At 41.3% G+C, this 19,109-nt stretch overlaps 1 protein-coding gene across 3 annotated transcripts; it reads left to right on the top strand.

The window, feature by feature from the left end:
• Positions 1-694: 694 nt before the first annotated feature.
• LOC144707676 (Met-10+ like family protein / kelch repeat-containing protein) lies at positions 695-18,202 on the top strand. Of its 3 annotated transcripts, XM_078580897.1 has the most exons (11): positions 695-1,187; positions 2,039-2,229; positions 2,726-2,822; positions 6,355-6,742; positions 8,663-9,784; positions 9,893-10,022; positions 15,208-15,443; positions 15,826-15,961; positions 16,652-16,728; positions 17,513-17,619; positions 17,945-18,202. In XM_078580897.1, exons 1-11 carry the CDS (start codon positions 710-712, stop codon positions 18,043-18,045), a joined length of 3,063 nt encoding a protein of 1,020 aa, XP_078437023.1. In that variant the 5' UTR covers positions 695-709; the 3' UTR covers positions 18,046-18,202. The 3 variants fall into 3 exon arrangements, 2 of the variants coding, with proteins under 2 accessions (XP_078437023.1, XP_078437024.1); XM_078580898.1 differs by lacking the exon at positions 8,663-9,784; XR_013582506.1 differs by lacking the exons at positions 17,513-17,619; positions 17,945-18,202 and having other exon boundaries at positions 15,879-15,961.
• Positions 18,203-19,109: the final 907 nt, after the last annotated feature.

Genomic DNA, 19,109 nt, shown 5'->3' with positions numbered 1-19,109 from the left:
GAGAGAGAGAAAGGGAGAGAGTGGCCTTGTTCCTTGAGTACGACGGCATGCTCTCGCCCATCGTCGACGACCCCGACTGCTCTTTCATGTCCGATTCTGTGAGTTTTCTCTCATTTCCCTGCTCGTTCCCTTCTTCTCTTCTCTCTCTCTAGAACGCCTCTCTCTCTCTCCCTTTCTCTCTCTCTAGAATGCCTCTCTTTCTCTCTCTATAAAGCCTCTCTTTCTATCTACAGAATGCCTCTCTTTCTCTCTCTAGAATGCATCTCTCTCTCCCTTTCTCTCTCTCTCTCTCTCTCTCTCTCTCTCTCTAGAATGCCTCTCTTTCTCTCTCTAGAACACCTCTCTCTCCCTTTCTCTCTCTCTCTAGAACGCCTCTCTCTCTCTCTTATCGGAAAACACCTGGCAGGTGGAATCCCCGTTATGACGTGGAATCCATCGTGGCTGCCAAGTGGATTCCGCCAAGTCAAAATCTGGCCGGAAATCCACCTGGCAGCCACGATGGATTCCACGTCATCACCGGGAGATGTCGGCGTCGACTTAGAGAGTTTGGGTTATACCGTGCCCAAAAAAAAGTTTAGGTTATATCTCAGATTTTTGAAAAAATTTGGGATATTTAGTGCTATTAAGCCTAATTTTACCCTATATATAGTATAAATGCCGATTATATATAAAGAACAGGAAGGTTAAGCTCAAGTGCAGTGGGTCAAGCATGGAGTTTGAGAAGCGCAAGGCGATGGCGATGGAGGCGATGAAGGATCCCGAGCCGGACAAGTCTCCGAAGGGCACGCTCGACTTACCGATCGTCCCTCTTCTCCAATTCATCAACGGCAATCCCTCATTCTTCACGACTTCTTCCTGTTCCGGTCGAATTTCAATCTTTTCCCACGCACCGTCGCCGCAGATCGATTCAACAGTCGCGTTTGATGATGTTTCGACGGTGGAATTTAAGAAGAAGTCGAAGAAGAAGAAGGCGGGGGGCGGCCGGTGGATTCTTGTTTCTCATGGTCTTGTGGAAGCTGAGTCTGTTGTTAATCTTCTGTTTGGAAGTGGGTCGGGGAAGGGAAGTGCTGGTGAAGGGGATTTGGTTTTCCGGTTTGAGCCCTTTATTCTGGCTGTGGAGTGCAGGGATGCGACGTCGGCTCAGTTTCTGGTCTCCACTGCGATTGCTTCCGGGTTCAGGGAGTCGGGTGAGTGTTTGTGTTCGTTTTTTTAGCTGAATTTTTGGTTATTTTGGGTTTTTATTCTGTTGATTCGTTCTTTGAGCGTCAGGGGATTAATGAAAAATACTGGTTTTTTTGTTCCTCTAAACAGTGCGCAATTGCTATTGATGTCCAGCCCGTTCAACCATGTGTTTCGTTAATTCCGTCATATGATTATGGTTAATTAGTTTTTTTTACTGTGGCTATATAGTTTCAGCATTCTTCAAAAACAATATGCAATTAATAGTGATCTCCAGTCCGTTTACCTAGCCAGAACTATGATGATACCGAATTTGAATGATTCTGCTCACTTTTTTTTTTTGAAGAAATATGATTCTTTCATCAAATCCTTGCGAACCTGCTGAGAAATAAATTTGTTAGGAAATCTTGATTATGATCAAACTATCCACGCGGCTTCATCAAATGAGTTCTCAGGGTTGTGGATTTTAATCATGTATGTATCTCTCTTCAACTTAATTTTTGATAGTGTGGGAGACTTTGTGCGTATGCTGTTTTTAGAAAGCAGTGGATGACATTGCCTGAAAGAAAACTGATATCCGTCATTATTCGGCTGGGAAGATGGACTTTTTTTTTACTGGAATATGTTTGTTTCCATATGATAGGTGTGCCATCAGGGTTATCGTTTCCTATGGTTAAAAAATATTTTTGAACTGTGATGCGGGTTTTTGAAGAATAAGTTCTGCGATCAGTGAAATCTCTTATTCTCGTCCCCTTGTCTTTGGACTCTCTCAAAGTTTTTCTGCCCTTCCATCCTTATATTCAAAGCTTTTATGAACCCTCCATCTAGTGACCAAGTTTTCTTTTCTGAATATCTTCAGGAATAACAAGTTTAGGTCGGCGCATCATAATTGCTATACGTTGCTCAATTAGGCTGGAAGTGCCGCTGGGAAGTAATGGCGAGATCATGGTTTCACCAGAATACATAAGATATCTTGTTGAGATTGCAAATGACAAAATGAGAGAGAACAAAAAGAAGACTGATGCTTTTTACCGGGCATTGTCGTGTCAGGTATGGGCAGCTGCTAATTTTGATGCTTAAAGTAGAGGTTATCTCTAGATTACGAACATTAAACCTGAGAACCACGCTGATGCCATATGCTTAGTGAGCAATGACACGTCAATGGCCCATTTATTGTTTTATCATAATTCAAATATAAAAACGCTGCAGAAAATTTTATACATTTTTTTACTTTACTGAATCACTGCTTTGTCTGTTCCCTTCAGTAGAAAATAGTTCATAAAATTGTTAGCTGTAGTGTCTCTTGGACTCTTTCGTCATATCAAGTTCAAGACTTGTTTTGGATGTTCAACTCTTGGGCTCTTTATTTACTGTCATGATCTCCCTCCAAGAAAAGGAACGTCTTTAATTTTCAAGAATTATTGGTTGCTTTTGACAATACAAGTTTTGGTGGGCATCCCGATAAAGTCTATGGGAGAGCTTTTAAACTTGTAATGTCATGCAAATCAAAACGTCAATGCAGTAATTAATCTTCTCGTTTCTGCAGACAATCGTCTCAAGTGTTGAAACTAGTAATACATCTCTGGGACGATCAAATAATATTTCAGGTGAACCCAAAGCCATAAAACCTAGTGCGGACAAAGGTGAGTCAGTTTTTAGTGGTTTGGTTTTATTTCAGTCTGCCAATATCTGCCGTGATATCAATTTAATTTTCTTTTATTTTTAAAAATGATTGATGATGTCTACGTCTAGGGGACACTTCTACAGAATGGGTAGAGAAGCACAATAAATTACAGCCAAAGATGACGATAGGATTCGGTGCGTCTCAGGCATGGCTGGTGTGATCTCACACTGGATGAACCCTGATGCCTGACATGCCCTGTCCAGAGTACCCAGACTCTGGACAGAACACTCCGAAAGAAAGTCCTAGATGGGATGCAGAACAAGGGAAGTGATGGAACATCCCTCATTCCATCCTATCCTTATGTTTGCATCCTGGACTTGCCAAACCCATGGGTAGACTAAATGAGCCCGCCAGCACTTACCGACACCAGGCCAAATATTGCTAACTCAGTCAATGTTATTCCTATTTATGTGTGCTCCCAAGGTGCCCCATCTTCATGGCGACAATTTTGTGTTCAAATACCTCAATGGGAGGGGGAGGTGGCGTCCATATGGAAATCTGCTCTGATGCTGTCTAGGCGTGCCTCCAAGTGTACCTTGATCGTGTGGCACGACAAGAAACAAACTGAAGCTGAATTTAAAGTTGTGGCCTAGGGTCTCTATGAAGCTCTATGGATCAACCAATTGATTGTGAACTTCGATTCTCACTTTAGCAACATGTTTTTTTTTTTTGAATTAAACTTTAGCAACATGTTGAACTCTTCTATCACAACACTTCCACCGTTGGCATCGCTCATGATGTGGCTCAGCATGACCAAACAAGCTTATTTAAGTGGATCAACACTTCATTAAGGAGAAAGTCGAGAGAAGCCAATTTTACATGCCCTACATCTTGTCCTCTCAATAGCTAGCAGATATCTTCTCCAAAGATCTCTCAGCTTCATGCTTCAGGGACCTCTGCAGCAAGATAGGCATGGACGATATCTATTCACCATCTCGAGCGGGGTGGTCTCGTCCATTTTTTTTCTTATTCTCTCTATATGTGTCCCTGATATAATTACCGGGGAACTTAATTTATCGAATAAGATGGCTTTTAATATCTCTCTCTCTCTCTCTGTCTCTCTTCTCTAGAGACTCCTCAGATCACCATCAGGATTCTAAAATGCTGCCAGGAATTTTCATCTTGTATTATACTTTCTTGATTCTTGCCATCTTTTCTTGTATCCGGTGTCAAACTTTCATCAGCCTTCTCCTTCCTCTCCAGCTGCTCCCTGTCCTGAAGCTCAGTCGGCTAGGGTTTTGGCCAAAAATCACTTAATCTCTATTGAACGGGATAGGGCCTTAAACGCCATACAGAGTGAGAGGGATGGGCCCCACGTCACTTTAACAAAATGGGCCACTTATAACACGTGGCCCATTAGTACATGAAGAAAATAAAACATATATACAGAACTGTCTAACATCAGGGAAAGTTGGTCCACGATATGTCATTGCTTCATCAGATATACCTGATAGAAACTTTCTGTCTCAGGACAATTTAAGCCATTAACACGATCTTTTGTATGTGTGTGACTTCTCAAATGGAGGAACTTGATGAAGAATTTGTAAGATGGCTTTCGGTGCCAATCTTTCTCCTCTTAAGTTCTTAAATAGTTTAGAAGCTGACGATCTCTTTTGTGAGTTGCTTCCAAGGTCCCCGATGTATGGATTGTAGAGAGATGCACCTACCCTATGTTGCCAGGCCGTTGGTCTATAATTGAGAAGAAGAATCAGAGACTAGAAGATTCAAATGTATCTCAATTTAAGTTATTCTCCCAATTTTTGGGGGCTTGGATAAGGATCTAGAAGATTGATAAGATCCCATTTCAATGTATGGGTTCTGGGGTATATCAATGACGTTGTAAACAACCAAAATAATTCTTCTCAAAGGAACTGTGTGATTGTCCAACTGCTAAGATAGAATGACAGGGAAGCAAAATAAGATCATGAGGTTGGAGAGGGAGGATGAAAGCGGAAAGATCATCACCTTGGTAGAGGAAACCACTTTCATTGCTGGGAAGATCACCTGAAGGGAACACTGTGAGAAAGAGAAAGAGAGAGAATGTCTCACTTATGAGATTCAGCCTCCATGTTCAGACCATTTCCAGACCTTATGTGTGGATGCTCGTTAGGCATGTGTGCTCCTTCTCCTTAGTGAGCCAGTGCCGTTCGTAGACACAGCCCGGGATCATATGAAAGGTCTAGAAGTGTAGAAGGATATTTCAGATAGAAGGATCTAGATGAGGGTTAGAGACATAAGAGAAACACATAATCTTAAACTCCCCCTGAAGCTGGTCCATGAATGTTTACCATGCCCAACTTGCAAGACAATTCTTAACAGCAGTGCTTGGTAATTTTTTGGTGAAGTGGGACATTAGTGTCGCATGGATGATTCCATTTTGTATATTTTCTTTGATCAAGTGTTTGCACACCTCAATGTGCTTATTCTGTCTTGTTGAACTAGATTGTGTGCTGTACCGATGGCTAACTTGCTGTGTTGCTAAGCAATAAAATTGTTTGTTGTTATGGGATTTTCAGGTCATCAAAAAAGACCTTAAATCCACAGTGCTTCACCACTTTACCTTGCTTCCTCGTATTGCCTCTATCTTCTCCAGGTTACCAGATTATCTCCAATGAGCATGCTTTATCATGATGTAGTGCTCTCGTTTATTATGGAGTCTCCAAAGCTTTTGTCCATGTACACTGACAAAGAGTCCCGTGCACCCTTTGAATATTGACCCTCAGCCAATGGTGCCCATAAGTAGGCCAGGACTTTATAAGCAGCTTGGAGATAAGGCTTCTGGGAAGCATATGCATGAATGACTCGGGGTTTCTACTCCGAACGAGATATCAAGTTTCCAATGAGTCTCTGGTCCCCTCTTTATTCTCTGGGACGTGCTCTTCAAAATAAGCCTACTTCATATAAACGCCCATTGGTGTATAAGCGGGTCTGTTCTCAGTTTTCCCTGTCTCATAAAGGAGATCCATTGTATCTTTCTGCTGTGACATGAAGATTCCCTGCTTTGAATTGGCAACTTCAATGCCTAAAAAATATTGGATTCTTCCAAACAATCCTATCTGCTTTGAGGGTATTTTAGTCATTTCAGCCTACTGGGGGGGGGGAGATTGTGCCATTTTACCCGCTAGTGAGGTAGAATTTTTTGCATTACTTGTAGAAGATTTTTTATTGATTCTTGAAACTAAGGAGTAATTCTTTTGGTTACTCGGGTTTCTGTTTGGCTTTCTCGTTTCAATGTTTTTTCATACCTTTTTTCCAGAGGTCTGTATAGATGCTTTTTTCATAACTCCTGGCAGAAGAGAATAATTTGGATATAGATGCTTCTTTTAGGGACATTCATCTAGGGAAGAATCCTCGAAAGTCTCTATTTACCTTTTTATTGATCTAATGATCAACACACATCTTAATTGGTAAGCAACGTGATTTACTTGCATTGTCTTCAACACACAACCAACTGTCGTATAATACTAAACTAACAGCAGGATTTCTGCTAGATTTTCAGTTACCTATGTCAGTTGAGAGAATAACAATCAAGGGCGAACCTCTTGAGAAGCTTTTTCTGTGGGGTCAGTCTGCCTGTGCGTTAAAAGGGAATCATCGGGATGAAATAATTGTATTTGGTGGGTTCGGTGGCATAGGCCGACATGCAAGAAGAAATGAGGCCTTGATGATGGATCCTAGTTCTGGTTTCTTAAGGCTCATCAGGGCAGAAGGGCATCCATCACCTCGTCTAGGTCATACTTTATCGGCCGTTGGAAAATGGGTTTTTGTAATTGGTGGCAGAGGGGACCCGACGCAAATATTTAACGATGTATGGGCCTTTGACATGGAAGAAAGCAGATGGATGTTAATGTCTTGCAGCGGTAACATCTTACCTGGAAGGTAATGAATGCGTTCACCTGTGATATTTTGTGTTCTTAGTTTTTCTTAGCATTGTAATTACCTTTTTGGTTCCCTAGCTCCTAATCTCTTCTTTATGTTTTAGTGTTAAACTTTGAGAATGGTGGAGAGAGAGAAGGTTGCACAGCGGGGTTTCTGATATGAACCTGGATGTAGGCTTGTATCAGGAGGGGGGCTAGATGAGGATGAGAGTTTCCCAGGGTAGAGAGGAGAAAGGGAATGATCTGAGGAGAGGTCGAACAGATGGGTAGGGTTCGACCCAGGAGGAGCTGCCTGAAGACGTGGTGAGGTAGAGACGATCACGAGGACACGGATTGCAGAGGGAGGGAAGGGACTTAGACATGGGGAGGAGTGACACGTGACCTTACTTCATTCTTCTTAGCTGCCCTCCTAAAGGGAGGGCATAAATATTATAAGGAAATACGCAATGACCAAATGACTAAAATACCCTTTTGGGATAACATGACGAGACTACCCTAGATAAGTTGAAGAGTGTATCAGAACATAATATTAGAGCTTCGAATGACACGAGTTTCAATGGATATATCTGCCTTAGATCGGCAGATTGGAGTTATAACTTTAAGTAAAATACCTTCATGAAAACAGTGTTGTCTTCTTCCCTCGACCACCTTAAATGGTTCTTGAAAAAAGTGTTCTTTCATCCTTTTTGTGGCACGCTTATCAAACCTTGGAAGTTTTGTATCAATATGTCATTTGTTCTTTGGGCTTCCTCAGTGATATAAGGATGCGAACGTGCTCTATCTAAAGTGCGTTAGTTTTTACATCGTTCAACCTTTGCTAGACTCCCAGGAGAGCAAACCCTTCATTCTCTCCCATTCTTGTCTCTCGTCTATCACTTCCGCTTTTTTTGCTTCTACACATTCAGTTCACTATTGTTGAACTTGCACAGAGGCGTCGGCGAGAGGAAAGGATGTAAGGCTATGGGGGAGACCCCGACTATCATAGAACACAAGTTAGGGTACAAGCTTTATCTGCCTGAAATAATATATAGGTCATTACAGAAAACATTCTATTTAAAATGTGATTTGTCATTTTCGTTCATGGGCCACTTTCTGATACGAACCCGCAAGTTTGTATCAGGGAGAGGGCGGAAAGGAAGGGAGAAGACACCGGGATGGTCGTCGGCGCCAGGACGGGGAATGACGGGGCTGACTGTGTTACGATCCCCATGGAGATCTAACAAAATCAAGAAATGGGATGAGGGGTAGAGAGGAGAATAGGAGAGATGGAAGAGGTAAGAGAGAAGAAGAGAGAACGATAGGTGAACAAACTCTCAAGAACCTCCGAATCGGGAGTTCTTGCCCTCACGAAAGCCGGATACAGCTACTCGTGCCAAGAAACCAAAAGTTGATCTTTCATCAAAAGTCCCTCTAATGACCTTACAAGGGGGTATTTATAACCCTACGATTTCAAGAATCGGTTATTTCATAAGGACTCTAACAGACTGCAGCACAACAGGAGGCAGGCAAAGTGGACGTCACTTAAGAGGTCTGATGGAGTGGACGTCATCGGAGTCAAGATAGTGGCGGGATGGACATCCCTGGGGAGCTAGACACATCTCTTGATACTTCTTGGCTGCCCTCCTAAATGCAGGCCTGCCCTATTCTAAGGAATTACAGAGGGTCCTGATGACTAGAATGCCCCTATTGGACTGGAAGACAAAAGAGGCCTAGATACGACGGTGATCATATCACGTTCAATTTCTTGCTCATGAATTTTTTTTTTGAAAAATACATGTAGGTTTAGTGTCCCTCTTATTTTTTATGTATTTTCTTTATGAATTCTTCTTTTCCTTTTTTAACTCAATACCACCTCTTCGATTAAGAACTTCCCGTCTTATTCTCTCTCACTGATAACATGTAAGCCACATGTTTTCACCAGGCACCGGCATGCAGCAGCAGTTGTAGGCTCTGATATTTATGTTTTTGGCGGCCTAAATGCTGAGATGATATTCTCCTCTTTGCATGTGCTTGACACCAACTCCATGGAGTGGCGTGAAGTAGAAATCCATGGGGAAAATCCTTGCGCTCGTCACTCACATAGCTTAGTGGCCAATGATTCTCTATTGTTCATGTTTGGAGGGTACGACGGCCAGAAGGCTCTTGGTGATTTTCATGTCTTTAATGTCGCAAAGTCTTGTTGGACGAGAATGAATGCTTCTGGAAAAGCACCATCTCCGAGGTTTTCACATTCTATGTTTATATATGGGGATTTCATTGGCATTATCGGTGGATGTCCTCTAAGGCATCATCATGAGGTTTATTTTCTTAACATTGAGCATTGCATCTGGAGATGTGTCAGTGTTAGTTATGTGGACAGAGGTTTATGGGTTCGGAGTTCAGCAATTGTTCTTGGCGATGATCTCATTCTTCTGGGTGGGGGTGCATCATGTTACGCATTTGGGACAAAATTTAATACCCCAGTGAGGATAAATCTTCGTTCTTTACTTTCTTGCGGCAAGTTTGAAATTGAATCTATTATCAAACTCGGTGGGAATCCGTGTACAAGTCCTGATTCTTTTTCTATTTTTTGGAACTCTTTGTCAAGATCAAATGAGAAAAATTCAAGTGTCAATCAGGATGAAAAATGTTTGCAGTTTGAATCTTTGGTCTTGAGTGTTCAGAAACGATATGCTAAGCACACAAAGGATATACTCAAACAATTTGGGTGGCTTGATCTTTCAAGAAAGGTTAATCCTAGCAAAGATGGTGTTCACATTCTCCTTCCAATCTCTTTTAAATTCGTTGAGAATGCATCAAAAATAGCAGAAAATTTGGGAAATGGTCCAGAATTACTCATGTCAAGTGGTTATCCACTAGATGATTTATCTATTCCCAGAGCTATGGAGTTCCTTTTGGTCCATGGAACTTTGATAACGAGTGATAGGAATTCTTGCGCAAAGAGAACTGATAATAATGTTCAAAAGAATCTTACAAAGGCTGTTAGCTCTCTTTTGAGCAGTAAAGGCCTACCGTCTGAGCTGATTGTTGAGGTGCCAAAGAGGTGCGTTGATGGAGACCTTCTGTGGAGCATTTCTGACCTGGAGGCTTTTATTTTATATTTTTTACGGTATCCTTGTTGTAAGTTTATTCTTATCCTTCTTGGTTTTAGGTGGGATCGTCTTGGAGACATGGTAGTTATTCCAGTGAATTCTTTCAAGGATTCAGCGTGGGAATCAATTAGTGAGGAGCTTTGGCCTATTGTTGCCCGGTCACTTGGTGCCCACAGACTTGCTCGCCAAGTATGAAATTATTTACGAATGATAAATGTTTCTTCTTAGTGTTTCATTGCTCTTCCTTCAAACTTCCGATTTGAATGTATACGCTTTTGATAACCTTTGTTTCTGTTCCACTTTCCACTTCCTATTTATTGATTGACAGGAAGAACCGAAATAGCAATGCCTGTTGGAAAAAAAATTAGTTTCTTTTACTAATTTCTGAATCTCAGATTTTGTTGTAAAAATGTCTAACTGATTTGAAGTCTTACATGGTTGATAAGCATAGCTATTTATGAAAATACCGACAAAGAAATAGTATTTCATGCCCTTGAGAGAAGCCAATTGGAAAACCAGAATCAGGCTGATCACCAACATTTAGAGAATAAAAGGACTAGTCTCTGGTTTCTCAATGAAAAGGTTTAATAAGAAGGAAAATTGGGTTTGTACTTTAAATATCATGGTTCCCTGACTGCTATGAACATCATATGGGCCTGACCCATTTGCTGGGTCTGTGCCAGATCCACAATAACGATTTTACATCTCTAAGTGTATATCAATCACATCATGGACCAGTGAGTAGCAGTACCTTACTAATGTAGACTGGTAAATATGGACAGATTGTGGCTGTGGGAGAAGGGTTTTAGGAAAAGTTGGTGTCGTGGTGGTCATCGAAGTCTGGGTAGGGTACAGCGATCGTGAGATTGGCTAATAAACTTTCAAGGCTACGACAACATCTTATTGGTCTCAAGAAGCAAATCAGAGATGGGAGGACTGGCAGACGGAATGATGTGCTGTCAAGAGTCAGACAGTTAAAGGATCTGGAGGATACAGGAAACTTAGTGGAAGAGGAAATGATGGAAAGACAGGGGTGTAGGGAGGTGATGCTAGCACACAATTTTTTCATTTGGTTGCAAGTAGACAGGGTAGATCAAATCAAGTTATTGAAGATGCAGGTGGGGAACCATGAATATGTTGGGGGACAGGCCGTGGGGAGCACACTAGCAGATCACTTTAGGGCTGTCTCTATACGGCAGCCCTAAAGCTGGTGGCGATGGAGTGGTAGAGGTGCAACCAGGGTCACACAGAAGCAACAGACCGCTCTAGTGAGGCCGCCCTTTCGTGGACGAGGTGAGGGAGGCAGTCCAGGTGTTGAATGGAGAATGGGCCAGGGGTCTAGAAAGATTTCCAGTATTCTTCTTCAGCATGTTCTGGGAGCTTTTCAGGACAGAGGTCATGGATACGTTGGAAGAGTTCTGGAGGGGCAACTATGGACTAGAGCGTTTCAACTGCTCACATCTCTTGTTCCTGCCGAAGCGACAAGGAGCCATCCAGTTGGTGGTTTTCGGCCTATATCACTTTCAAATTATGTTTATCTCATCATTGCAAAGGTCTTGGCCGACAAGTTGATGGGAGACTTAGTCGGGCCTTTCCAATCGGCTTTCATTCCCGGAGGCAGCTAGTGGACGTGCAGTAGTGGCAGGAGAAATACTAGCATCGTGGAAAAGAAGGTTGCATATGGAAAGTTGACTTTACAAAGGTATTGTGAAAAGTATTTTAGCAAAGCGTACCAGAGGAAACAGTTCAGAAGAGCGGGAACCGTTACAACAGACAAAAGCTGAAGCGTCAGACCGAGATGATAAATAACGAGCGAGGGGGCAAAGAGGGAAGTAAGAAGCATTTTCATTCATCTCTGAACCCTGAGCGGGCAAGGGAACTGGAGCAGTCGGAGGAGCTACCCGACGGCCAGTTGTGAGAGAGTTCCTGGAATCTCTCTACCTCTATCTTTCTTCTTTTCTTCCATCAATCGATCAAGACATTATGTTCTTCCCTGTTATTTCCTTCTAATTCAAAGCAACTCTCTTCGGTGGTGATTTGATATACGTTGAAGCTTTGGGACTTCCTGTTCAGTATATCATATTGATTTCCTTGATTGGAATTTTCTATGGTCGTCCATGAGGAGGAGAGGGTTTCTCGTTGAATGGGTGACATGGGCGCGGGGATGTGTTACATCCCATTCTTTTTTGATCCTGGTGAACGTGCGCTTGGAGGGATGGATCCATCTGCAGAGGGGGTCAGGCAGGGATGTCTGTTGGCACCACTATTGGTTGTCCTAGCAGATGATGCTCTGGTGATGTGCACCCTTAAAGTCTGTTCACATGGCCTATTGAGGGGTTTCCAGACCATTAGCTATCCAAATAGCATTCCACTACTCCAATATGGAAATGGCGCTACATTCTTCATGGAAGGCTCCGCTTTGGAAGCTAGGAATCTCTCCACATTTCTAGACCTTTTTGCAAACTTTTCAGGTCTTCAGATCAACCGAGACAAGTCTGCACTTGTGGGGTTTGAGATTCCACTGGAGGAGCAGGCACAATGCTCTAAAGCCCTAGGGATACTCATCGGGTCAATTGATAAAACTTACTTAGGCATACCATTGATCGGGGAATGGCCCATCGGGTCAATACATTACTTAGGTCAATTCATAAAGATTGGGCAGCCGGTGATAGAGAAGGTGGCAAGGAAACTACAGGGATGACAGAACAGAGTACTATCAAGGGGAGGGGGTTGGTGCTGCTGCGGTCAGTTCTTTCAGCTATTCCAATTTTCTACCTCTCTGTCCTTCAGCTGTCTGTGGGGGTAAGAAAGCGCTTGGAAGGCTTGATGAGGAGGTTTTCTTATAGAGGATCAAGATCTGGGGATAGCAAGGGGATGTCCTTGGTTTCGTGGGATGTAGTGTGCATAGCTGCCATTCAGGGGGTTTGGGGGTTCTCCATCTTCAATACATGAATTTAGCACTGTTGACCAAATGGGTGGAAAGAATTATGAGGTCCAAGGACTTTATTCTGAACATCCTGAAGGACAGTCATGGTTTGGAGCTGGATTGAGAGAGGCGTGCGGTTAGACTTCGAGGGGAATCTCCATTTTGGTGTGGCAAGAGACAAATCTTCCCCTGACCCTGGAATTTTTGCTCCCAAACTAGGAGATGGTCCCATTTATAGATACTGGCTGGATGATTGGTTGTCGAGAGGTATGGTGCAAGTGGAATTTCTGAGACTTAATGCCGTTGTGTGGAATCCTCACGTAATGATTAGAGAATGTCGGGATGGAGCGTGGAACCCATTCTTGGAAGGGGGTTTGTTGGAGCAGAGGGTTGAAGAACTGATGGGTATGCGGCAATAAAGAGAAAGACACGAGATGGCTGGGAGTGGTGTGACACCTCTTTTTCTGTTGGTGATGCCTACATGAAGATCAGAGGGGGAGTATCAGAGGATCTCCCGTAAAGGTGAGAATTTTTGGTTGGTTATTGATGAGCCACCGACTAGTGACATTAGCCTTCCAAAACGAATTTACCCAAATGCCTCTGCTGAATGTTTCTGTGAACAAGTGACGAGGAAGACTGCTCAGGTGGTCTGTGCATCACAGCAGACCCGAAGGGTGGATGGCTCTTCTGATGAGGCCTTTTGGGACTCTATCAAAGAAGACAGATCTAGGCAAAAGATGGAATGAGGTGTTGTTTAGGGGGAGGGTGGCCTCTACAGACGATGTTCTTCATGACGTGGAGTCTATTATTTCATAGGTTTAGAAGTTGTGAATCTTCATTTCCCTAGACCACGAAGTGCTGGACACAAATTCTTAACGTTCATACTATCACATCTACCTTAAAGGCCAATCAACCATTATAAAACCGCACGAAAGCCTCTTGCATACCAATGATGATGAACTGGCCCTAAATCTTGATATGATGATCCAAAGGGATCAGAGAACTGCTACTTAAATCATACTGTGGATGCTTTCCTTAATCTATGTTAACTGGATTGTCTGGCAAATAGACACTCTAGATTGAGTCCCTGAACTAAACTTCTTTATTATGCAAGTTTCCGTAAGCTGATAGCCAGTTACAAGATTCATTTATGAATCCAGAGGGAGGAAAATGTTGGAAACGGTTGTTGGATTATTTCTGGGTTGAATAAGTATTGGAGTAAGGAATGAAGATATGTAGGAGTAAGTCTTGTGCTCATGTTATACTCCTTTTTATTGTAGATTAGCCTTTTGATTCCAGTTTGTATTGAAACATGAGTGGAACCTGCAACTGCAACAAGATATGCCATCATCTATTGCTTGAAAACATGAGCGGAACCTATGAGATATGCAGACTGGAGCCCTAGACGACAAGTGGAAGAGGAAACAAAATTGAAGCTTGATTAAAACCTAACCACACCCACGTACACCTATATATATGGATACTAATATGGGTGGAACCTGTAACTGCAACAAGATACGCCATCATCTATTGCTTGAAAACATGAGTGGAACCTGTGAGATTTGCAGACTGGAGCCCTAGACGACAAGTGGAAGAGGAAACAAAATTGAAGCTTGATTAAAACCTAACTACACCCATGTACACCTATATATAGGGATACTAATATGGGCCTATTATAACAGGCCATATTGTAAATAGAAAGAGAGTACAAAAAAATAGGAAATACGCAGCATAGAAATGTAAGTAGTGGTAGTCGACTGTTGGCTAACAGTAACCATTCGAGACAATGAAAATCATTGATTCCTGATTAGCGTTCTGGACGACCTTGGCCAAGGTCGGGTGGCCAGGGTTGTCGGCCAGTCTTCCGGACCGAAAGATTCATCCCTTACTCAAAATGGCCTTCGATCTGGCCTTTTGGTTGGGTCAGGTTAGGGACCCAATGGTCGGATCTAGTTGTCCGCTGATTCCAGGTTGACCCAATCTCTGACCCTCCCATTGGATCAAGACGGGTCAAATTGTCGGGTTGAGTGGTCAAGTTATTATTCTTAAGTACTGGGCCTACTGGATCAGTTAATCTGACTTTGTCGGCTACCTAGCAAAGCGAAATGAAAAATTGGGCTTACTGGTCTGCATGGGTTGACTACTCAAACCTGCCAACCCAGCCAAGCCAACCCCCGACCGGCCCACTTGGTCAAACCTGAGCCCCGACTAGCCCTCTTGGTCAGGTTTGTTAGTCGATCCACCTGTCGTTCAGCCAACTTGACCTACAAAACTTTTTCCTTCTTATAACACTATGGAGGATCCAAAATTTCACTGTTATGTTGAGTTGTGACAGCACTCACTCAGCATTGGCGTTTTAGGTTTTCCGCCAGTATTCCTTATTTCCTTCTTATTTGTTCCTGTAACAAACTCTTAAAGCCTTGTATAATTTTCTCTTATTTTTCTCAGGGACGGGTTCTTCCAACCGGGACTAGAGACAGCTCTCTAGAGATTCTTGTCGGGGACAATGGTTTAGTTGAACACACTGAGAACGGAATAATTTATTCCTTCGACGCCACAAAATGTATGTTCTCTTTAGGAAATCTCTCCGAGAAGCTCCGAATGGCCAAGCTGGACTGTCGAGATGAAGTTGTTGTTGACTTGTTTGCTGGGATTGGATACTTTGTTCTTCAGTTTCTTGTTAGGTGTGCTATTTCCCTCCCCTCTTCTCTTTATTGTTAAATATCGATTCTTCAAAAAAGTTAAGTAACGAATAAATGGAGCAGAAGTAATTTTTTATGCGAATAATAATAAGCAGCGAATGAAGAAAAAGGTTATTTTATTTTTTAAACCACCATTTTAGAAGATCATGCTTACGGTCTCCTCTTAGTTTGCCAGTTTTGTCTTGGGTCTATGCTTACCTTATAACTTAGGGGTTGTAGACCCTAAGCATGATCTTTTAAAACATTTTATTTTACTTGGATAGACCCTTAGCATGATCCTGTATAATGTTGGGGCCTAAGAAATACTTAAAAAATGTTTAATTGCTCAATTTCGGTACTAATCGTCATTTTCTTGTGAAATAAGGGCGAAAGCTAGACTTGTTTATGCCTGTGAATGGAATCCCCATGCCTTGGCAGCTCTACGGCGCATTCTTGAAATCAACATGGTTGCAGATCGGTGCATTGTAATCGAAGGAGATAATCGATTGTCGGCACCAAAGGTAAAATGTTTAGCCTAGGCTGAGCTGAATTAACACTGATTTGAGCTCTGCGATTGTTGGGTTGAATAAAAAAAGGGAATGAATGGAGGCCTTCTTTGAATTTAAGTTTGTAAACTTTTTCATTCGAGCAGGGAGAATGTTCCAGGAAATAATGTCTTTGAAATAATGTAAATACCCAAATGAATTAAGAACTCTGTCCTGATTCACGTGTTGCATCTTCATATTTTAGCAGATCCAGAAGGTCTGATGAATGAATTGAATTACTGAACAAGTTTAAAGATCTTTCTGATCAAAGTTCAGAACTTTGTAGCATCTTCATATTTAAGCAGCTCTACTGTTCCAGAGGGTCTGATGAATGAATTGAATTACTGAACAAGTTTAAAGATCTTTCTGATCAAAGTGTAAATCCTTATTGTTTTATCTGTGAGATTGGTCCTGGGTATTTGCGCTGAATAAATTAGAAAACTGAATAAACTAAGAACTTTGTTTGGATTCGAGTTTTAGTCATCGATTTGTCAAATGTTTTTGTTTGAGCTGTACATTGATTATTCCTGGAAATATTGGACTGAATAATTTTTTTTTTGAAAATTTGAAATTTTGGACTGAATAAATTAACTGAATAAACCAATAACTTTTATGCTAATTTTCTATCTTTTCCCATTCTTTGTGATTGGCTCTGGCCGCGAATAGGGTGTGGCTGACCGCGTCTGTCTTGGTCTCATCCCTTCTAGTGAATGTAGCTGGCTTACAGCGGTTCGAGCTCTGAGGTGTGTTCTCTCTCTAAACTCGCATCCAAAATATTTTCTTCATACTAACTCCAGACATAACTCGCACCCAAAATCATTTACTTCATGTTAAAACTGGAAAGTTATTTTATGATAAATTAGATAATGTTTTTATTTTTTGAACTAGAATTATAGCAAATTGTGTTGATAACTTCTGCTTGCTATCAGCTGGATCATCTATTAGATAAAGTGGAAAATGTTGGTCTTTTAATAAATATATTATCAAAGAATATCGGTGGATTATTTGAATTACGTCTGATTGATTGAAAAAAAGATGTTCTTGAAGTCTCTCAGAAAAACTCTTGTATAACAGTCAAGTGGGGCTGAAATATTTGCTCACTTTCAATTTGATCGACTGATCAAAGTTTAATTTTTTGGTGATTTAATAAGTAGATAGTCATAGAGTACCACTAACTTATTCAAAGTCCGATAAAACCTATTTAACTTCTAAACTTTGTCAAAACTGTGGCTACTCTCAGCTTGATCATCTAAAAGCGTGGTATTCTAGTTGAAGTAAATATAGGTATTGTATAAACTGAAAACTGTATTTATAAAACTCTGATTTCTGAAGATAGTCTGTTTAATCTTATTATGATAAAACCTGAATAATGTATGTATGAGTTTTGATCTTAAATGTTTGGAAATTACTAAGTAAATAGCAGACGAGTGTCACTAAATTAAAATTAAGATCTCATGCATGAAAACATAGTTAATCGACATGAGTTATAATCGACATGAAAACATATGTTTTAAATTCCTTATACAGGCCCGAAGGAGGTGTCCTCCACATCCACGGAAACGTGAACGATTCCGAGGAGACGGTGTGGGCAGAGTTCGTTGTCAAATCCGTGGATAGAATGGCAAAAGAGGAGGGTATGAATTTCCTAATTTCTCTTAAATTTCTACTAATTTTCTAACTTTTCATAAATATCTACAAATTTCCTTGTTTCTCATAAAAATCTATGAATTTCCTAAATTTTCATAAAATATCCATAAATTTCCTTAACTTTCATAAATATCTTCTAATTTCCTAGTTTCTCATAAATATCCACGAATTTCCAAGTTTTTAATGTCCACGAATTTCCTAATTTCTCAGAAATATCTATGATTTTTGTAATTTCTCAGCAGTATGTACGGATTTCCAAATTTAACTTAAGTTTCTGATTTTCGTAATTTCCCAACTTGTTTCTGTTCGAAGGGTATTCTTGGGATGTCTCGCTTCAGCATTTGGAACATGTTAAATCGTACGCCCCTCATGTTCACCATCTCGTCGCCGATGTCCGCTGCCATCGTCCTTGATAGAGAGAGAGATGGAGCTGGAGATTAGATAGGAGAGAGACATAAATAGAGCTGGAGATAGAGAGAGGAGATAGAGATTAAGTGCTCTGGTTAACTTTTTTGGCAGAGAGAGATGATTGGCTTTGATCTCTTTATAGAGAGAGAGATCCCCTTTGCATCTCCTGATGTCCTCTTCTGCCATCATTGCTAGAGGGAGACAGAGCTCTGGAGAGAGAGAGAGAAGTGATATATAGAGAGAGAGACAGAGACAGAGAAAGAGAGGGAGAGAGAGAGAGAAGTGATATATATATAGAGAGAGAGAGACGGAGAGAGAGAGAGAGAGAGAGAGAGAGAGAGAGAGAGAGAGAGAGAGAGAGAGAGAGAGAGAGAGAGAGAGAGAGAGATGCTGCTCTGGCCAATTTTATGGTAGACAGAGTGAAATGATTGGCTTTGATCTCTTGACAGAGTAAACCCTAACCCTAAACTACCACTTTGGCCAGTCTCTTCAGATAGAGAGAGATTCACTTTCTTTTTTGAAGACGGGGGAGATTACCCAAGATTGGTTATCAACCCAAATTTAATAGTATATTGAATCTTGGTGAATACCGAATACATGACTGACCAATTTGGCCCCCTTAGCATCTTTCACAACATGCCAACCCAGTAGGAGACACAATTCTCTGTATCATGCAGAATACTATATATAGGTACAAACCTTCCCTTAAACACGACATCATTACGGTGTAGCCATATCATCTAAAGTGGCTCCAATATCTTGTCTGAAATTGATATTATATGTCATGGAGCAGGTTGTAGGAAATTAGAAAGAGTAAGTGGAATTCAGAACAATCCCCAATCCAAAATGACCACTGAAATGAACAATCAAGATTAACCTCAAATTTATCTCTGAATGACCACTTACATTCTCCTCTGAATTTTGTAAATCTCTCAATGGTTTGTTCAATGTCAAATCTAGAAAACCCTAATATATTTCCATAATCTTGATAACTTTGCCCTCTCCAATCTATATTCATCTCACATTGGCCCATGAGGATTCAACACTTCAAGAAATATTTACCCAAATA

This window comes from Wolffia australiana, chromosome 9 (genome assembly GCF_029677425.1).
Source record: "Wolffia australiana isolate 7733 chromosome 9, ASM2967742v1".
Taxonomy (NCBI): Eukaryota; Viridiplantae; Streptophyta; class Magnoliopsida; order Alismatales; family Araceae; genus Wolffia; species Wolffia australiana.
The sequence above is the reverse complement of the archived record's forward strand: the minus strand, read 5'-3'. Positions and strand labels throughout refer to the sequence as shown.